The sequence below is a fragment of the Austrofundulus limnaeus genome, unplaced genomic scaffold, assembly GCF_001266775.1.
Source record: "Austrofundulus limnaeus strain Quisiro unplaced genomic scaffold, Austrofundulus_limnaeus-1.0 Scaffold60, whole genome shotgun sequence".
NCBI classification, from domain to species: Eukaryota; Metazoa; Chordata; class Actinopteri; order Cyprinodontiformes; family Rivulidae; genus Austrofundulus; species Austrofundulus limnaeus.
In genome coordinates, this window is record NW_013952462.1 from 597,638 (window position 1) to 603,831 (window position 6,194).

At 40.4% G+C, this 6,194-nt stretch overlaps 2 protein-coding genes and 1 non-coding gene across 4 annotated transcripts in view; 2 read left to right on the forward strand and 1 right to left on the reverse strand.

The window, feature by feature from the left end:
- zgc:123305 overlaps nucleotides 1–743 on the forward strand; it is a gene marked incomplete in the record, with an annotated part of 17,872 nt that extends 17,129 nt beyond the window's left edge. The window contains 1 exon segment of the mRNA XM_014009637.1: nucleotides 73–743. Coding sequence (XP_013865091.1) covers nucleotides 73–223 — 151 coding nt within the window.
- Nucleotides 744–1,676: 933 nt separating this feature from the next.
- trnae-cuc (transfer RNA glutamic acid (anticodon CUC)) lies at nucleotides 1,677–1,748 on the reverse strand. The gene has a single exon. It is a non-coding gene; the product is annotated as a tRNA-Glu (tRNA).
- Nucleotides 1,749–1,849: 101 nt separating this feature from the next.
- On the forward strand, nucleotides 1,850–5,923 carry trim107 (tripartite motif containing 107). Of its 2 annotated transcripts, none has more exons than XM_014009639.1 (2): nucleotides 1,850–2,009; nucleotides 4,271–5,923. In XM_014009639.1, the coding sequence occupies exon 2, from the start codon at nucleotides 4,286–4,288 to the stop codon at nucleotides 5,846–5,848; it is 1,563 nt and encodes a 520-aa protein (XP_013865093.1). In that variant the 5' UTR covers nucleotides 1,850–2,009; nucleotides 4,271–4,285; the 3' UTR covers nucleotides 5,849–5,923. The 2 variants fall into 2 exon arrangements, with proteins under 2 accessions (XP_013865093.1, XP_013865094.1); XM_014009640.1 differs by lacking the exon at nucleotides 1,850–2,009 and adding an exon at nucleotides 2,218–2,271.
- The last annotated feature ends 271 nt before the right edge of the window (nucleotides 5,924–6,194 follow it).

Below are 6,194 nucleotides of genomic sequence, written 5' to 3' on the forward strand. Positions count from 1 at the left end.
GTGTGTGTGTGTGTGTGTGTGTGTGTGTGTGTGTGTGTGTGTGTGTGTGTGTGCGTGCGTGTGTGTTTGCAGGTACAATCACCTCATAGAGCTGGTTGAGCATTTCTTCCCCATGCTCTTCACTGAAGGCAGCACTTCCTCTGTTCTCGACTGTCCTGAGTACAGCAGTTTCTCCTACTGGAAGGAGCCTCTGCCGGACGTGGATCTGGACAGTGTGCTCTAACCTCACTGAAACTTCACACACACACAAGTCCTGCACGTTTATGTTTTTACCAGCAGGGTTAGCAGCGCTCAAGAAATCATCCTGTGTCACTAATTAGTGCCTAAACTGTGCAAATGCCTTACCTGAGCTGGAAGAAATTCCATCTGCACCCAAACTGTGTTGTTTGTTGTGTGAAATTTAGCCTTTTTTTTAATTCGTTTACCAAGAAACTACATTTGGTTTGAAGACATGTTAGGATTTTTATTTGTTTTAATAGTCAACGCACCAGATACGTGAGCTTTCTTCACACTGGGCCGTCTATAGTTTTTACACAAGTGTTGTGAATCTGCATTTCAAATTATTTGCTCTGGGAGGGGGGAGCTAGATTTTAAATGAGCTGACTGCAGGTCAGGTACTGTTAGTATTTTCTTTAACTACTGAATCGAACGATACAACGGTTGATGTGATTCCACATTAGTTGTGTGCTTTCAAGTACCACATGAAATAAATAAAATCTTTTTACACTACACAAGCAAGCAGCTGCATCAGAATTTTATTCCAGGTGACAACGGTGAGCTTTTGAGGTGGTTTACTGCCTTTTGGAGACTTACTGTTTTATTTATTTACTGTGCAAGTTTTTATCATTTAGCTATGAGGACACTCACGCACAGAAATAAAAATGAATTCCAAACAAGCTCGTGTTTGACTTTCAAACATAGTATGAGTTATTGCTTTTTTATTATTATTATATACAATTTTATTTCCACTAAAAAAATTACTGGTGGTCTGTTGTTGGAAATATTACCTGTTTTTTTTTTATGGGTCCACCAAAAGCGTGGATTATTTCGCAGTTGCACTCGTTTTGCTTGAGCAACGGTTCAAAATCAATAAGCTCATTGCTCACTGGCAGGTGGTGGTTCACACTTACATGATTCAATTATAAGCTATGTGTGTTTTACAGAAAGAGTAGGATGAAATGTATATGACTTCTGGCATCACTGCAATGTGTCCCAGCTGTACACTGGGTGGACAGTGGAGCATGTGGACACTTCTCTATCATCCACCCACTTCACAAACACTTCACATCTCTGATCCACCAGATACTGCCTCATGTAGGACACCAGCTCTTAACTGGCTGCCTGTTTGTCCCACAAGCTCAGAATCCCTGCTGGCTCAGTTTTTTTTTTTTTTTTTTTTTTTTTGAAGAGAAAACCTCTGTAGACCATATCAGGTCGTTTTTATTGTCCAAATCAATGAAAACATCAAAAGAAAGCCCCTTCCGTGATGATGCTGTCTTGAACTTGNATAGTTGAGGTCTACCTATGATGTCAATTACAGGCCTTTCTCATCTTTTTAAGTGGGAGAACTTGCARAATTGGTGACTGACTAAATACTTATTTTCCCCACTGTATATATAAAACACGGGCCGCAGCGATGCAAAACCTAAGATAACACAAAGAAGAAAACGGTAATGTTCCCTGACCGGGAATCGAACCCGGGCCGCGGCGGTGAGAGCGCCGAATCCTAACCACTAGACCACCAGGGATGTTAAAAACGGAAAACAGCAGAAAACATTTGGAAGGACGTGACAGGCGTACTGAGTTATCATATTACACATAAACACAAAGACCGTGAGAGGTATGTTGCAACATGGTGGTGTTTTATCTGCAGAACCGCATGAACGGAGACGATAAACGGTCTTTATGACCGGTATTACACCATATACTGTAACCACGGGCGCCGGACCGGTCTGTGCGCTCTGTTATCCTTATCTCAATCTGTGTTCGAGTCTACACGGTGACAGCAGGTAAGAAGCGCGTTAGCTCTCGCTTTTACCCTTGAAAATATAAATATGTTTCTGTTTATTAAGCTCTCTGTTTGTTGCCGAACCGCTGGGGTGCAGGTGAGGCTATTACTTGCTTATAACGAGAGAAAACACTCATTAAGTGTAATTATATAATGACGTGTTTCAAAAGTAGAAGCAAACGCCTTCTAAAAAAAAAAAAAAAAAACCTGTTCCCCGGAAACTGAAACTCAACAAGTGGTATATGCGCACTGAGTGACGCAGGGTAATTTCAGATAGTTTAACCTTCTTTTTGTATATACATTATGTAATTACTCGAGTTTTCTCTTARAATACATGATATAATACTGTATTATAACGTATCTGTAGTCTGTTAACATGCTGACCTGTCATTTTATCCGTTTTTAGCAGAAGCTTCGCTTCGTGTTGTGGTGACTCTTACCAAAAATAGTAATGCAAGTGTCCTTTTGTTCTAATTTTAAACTAAAAACTAAGAGTGCATTCAGTTTATTTCTTATGCAGGGTACTTATCAGAGATTTAACAAAGTTTATGTTACATATAGGCCTACTTGGCTTATACTAAGCCAGGGGTCCTTAAACTTTTTGACCTCGAGGCAATTTGTTGAACATAAAGTGACACGAGGCCCAGTCAGACATTACCAATGTATGGATCAAAATGATTATTATTCTAATCTAAGTCTTGGTTTAATCTTTATTGTATTTACATCATAACTAAACTATCACAACTAAAATAACTAAATTAAATACACTTACAGTTTAAAAGTAAAACTCATGTCAAATAATCACAAGACTTGATTATAACAAACATTTTATACATATTGTAACCTGCCCATAACAATTATTTGAACAAATACAAAGGTCAGTCAACAGACCACTCAGGCTTATCAACAAAAAATATATATGTATTTTTTTATTTAAACACTTATCAAACATAGGCAATTCAAACAAATAAAATAAAACTGTGGGCATAAAATAAATAAATTAAAAATGTTTAATGTAAATGTTTCAAATTAAAAAAACTGTAAAAATAAATTTGATAAAGTACAAATGAAAATAAAACCTTTTAAAACTTTTGTAACCAGAAGCTGCTCTTCATATTAGTGACAAACAATAACAGTAACAACAGCTTTTTGACTAGTTTCTTTAAAATACATTCAAAATGTTTAAAAATAAACTACAACAATTAATTTAAAGTGCAAATGAAAATGTAGTTGTATCTGCAACTGCATATGATAATGTTTTGAATGTTTTAAATATTTCGTGGTAAAAACAGAAGCTGCTCTTCATATTAGTGACAAACTTTGGTGTTTTTTTATATTTTGATGGGTTACTTTCATTTTTGCTTCTACTTTTATAGGTTTCCATTCTCGGCAGGTTTCTGATGTTCTTCTTCTACATATTTAAAAAAGTTGTTAAACATCTGAGTGGTACACTACTGCTACTAGTGGTGGGAAAGTGTATTGCACCTTATTCAAAATGAATGCGGTTCCACGGCCCTCAGCTGCCCAAAGTTAAAAACTGTTGTTCTTTTGAGGCCCTCGAGGTGGCGCTCACGGCCCACGATAGGGCCGTGGCCCTATGAGTTAAGAATCTTTATATTTTCCCCCTAATTGGATAAATATATACTTAGGTATACTTAATGGCATATTCTTGAGGTATACCTCTTTTTGGTAGGGGGGGATCATGTTGATTACTTCCATGATTTACTTTTTTTTTTTTTAGCAGAAAACAATTACAATATATTTTACAACACAAGGATATCATTTTCTCAAGTTTAAAATTGGTTCATCCTTTTTAAAGTAAGATTTAAATCAACTTACAAATTTGGTTTGGCTTATCTTTTAGAAAAAGAAGAGGAAAAAAATTTTTTTTAATTGCATTGCATTCTTCAAAAAATAAAACAGGCCTAGTATTGTTTTTGAAAAAATAATATTACCCACCACTTTTTATGCCAAAGTTCTAGACTGAGATCATCTTCTAATGAGAAATAAAACTGTTGTGAGATCTGTTTGTTCTCAGAGTATTTGTTAGGATTGAGTTTTAGTGATTACGGTAATTAGATTTTATGTTAACACTATAGACAACATACGGTACATATAAACCTAATATGTAAAAACAGCTTCTGCCTCTGGGTGGCACACAATWAAAAAATATAAAGGTTTCTTTGTTTTATCATAAAAACTTGATTTTAGTCTGGGCAAAGACATTTTAAATGTTGAAACCCAGTTTGTTTTGTGTTTCAGGAGGTTTCCACCATCATGTCTGTGTTTGAGGACGAAGCAAGTGTTTCAGTAAAGGCTCATCCTGAAGCCTTGGCCTTGGAGCTCACATGCCCCATGTGTTTGCAGCTGTTCACGGAGCCTGCGTCTCTTCCCTGCGGTCACATCTTCTGCTTCGGCTGCCTTCGGACCATGGGAGAGGGCCTGGACCAACACAGCTGCCCAGAGTGCCAGGCTGAGTACCGCGGAGCCACGGATCTCGTGAAGAGCCGTAAGATGCGCAGCATCGTGGAGACCTACAGAGCCACCGCTGAGAACGTCCTCTCCACTGCAGTCCACTCCGACGTCTGCCGCGGAGGGGTCGAGGGGAGCTGTGTTGTGGACAAAACAGACACAACACGTCTGTGTGACACAGCAACAGCAGGGGAGAGCCGAGAGGATGGAGCAGCAGAACACGAGGCAAAGCAAGGCTTTAGGACTGGGTCTGGACCTGCACAGCACCCAAATAGTTTGGCTCAAGCAAAAAGCAGCAAAAAGACAGAAGACATGACTGAACCCAAGATAAAACTAGCCTCTCAGGTCAATTACTTGAACTCCAAGTTGGAGTTGGCAGAGAAAGTCCTGAGAAGAGAAGAAGAATTGGAATGTGGCGCGAGCGCTGCTAATTCTCAGCTGAGGGAGAAGGTCTCCGGTCTGCTGGAACAGATGAAAGATCTGGCTCAGAGCTACACGGAGCAGGTGATGCAGATGATCAAGGAGGAGTTAGGTCCGAGCGAGGCTGGGATACACCGCCGAGTCAGTCAAGCCTCCGAGTGGGTGAAACAGCTGAAAGAGGCGGTACTCAGTTCTGAATCTCTGCTGGCTGAAGAAGACGAGGCAGCTTTTAGTGCCGAGCTTCAGAGGCTACAGCCGGCCGTTGAGAATTTACTGGCAGAGCCACTGAGAGGAGACGAGGTGGAAACGAGCGTCAACCCAGCTCAAGCTTGTTCCAAGCTGGAGAACATGAACAGTGAGCTGAGAGAACAGCTAGGACAGATTCAACGCTCGGTCCGGAACGCCCTCAACCCYTCAGAGGTGACCTTTGACCCAGAAACCGTCCACCCGAACCTCCTCCTCTCAGAGGACTTGAAGACGGTGACGTTCAGCGCTGTAAAGCAGCCTTACCCGTCTTCTCCGCAAAGGTTCACCAACTTCTTCCAGGTCCTCAGCTCGCAGAGTTTCTCAGAAGGTGAACACCGCTGGGAGGTGGAGCTCGAAGGCTCTCCGTGGATCGTCGGCGTCTGCTACGGTGGGAAGCTGCCACGCAGCGGCCTGCCGTCCGCCCTGGAGAGCAGCCAGAGCTCCTGGTGTCTGATGTGGTTCAACAACCTGCTGACTGCTTTTGAGCAGGGCCACAGCGTGCCACTGAAGAGGACCACAGTGTCTRGCAGGCTTGAGATCAAGCTCAGCTTCAAAAACCAGAGTCTGAGCTTCTGTAACATCAGCCCCACCAGTGGAAAAACTCACATCTACACGTTCAYCAATAAGCTAAACGAACCAGTGCATGTTGCCTACAGGATGATGACKGGGCACCCCAACGCCCGTGTCACCGTTTATTCATAATCACAGCTTTTCAAAATGTCTGAAAGGGGAAAAAATAAAAAAATAAATGAAGTCAAAATACTCTAGCAGAGACTTGATTTGTGTAAATGACTGTCTTTATCTTGCTCTAGGTTCTTATTTCATGATATTATTGTAGAAATATAAGTGTGACTGAAAAACTTGTTTCAGTTTTCAAACATAATGCTTACAGTTATATGCAATAAACTCAATYTCAACCATTTTATTTCCATAAAATATTTATTCTAGCCACAATCGTTTCACAATTCAGTTAAAATTGTGTTAATTTGTATTTTCACTTCGTTTTACAAATGCAATGCTTTATTTAAAGTCTTGCATTGCATTTTTT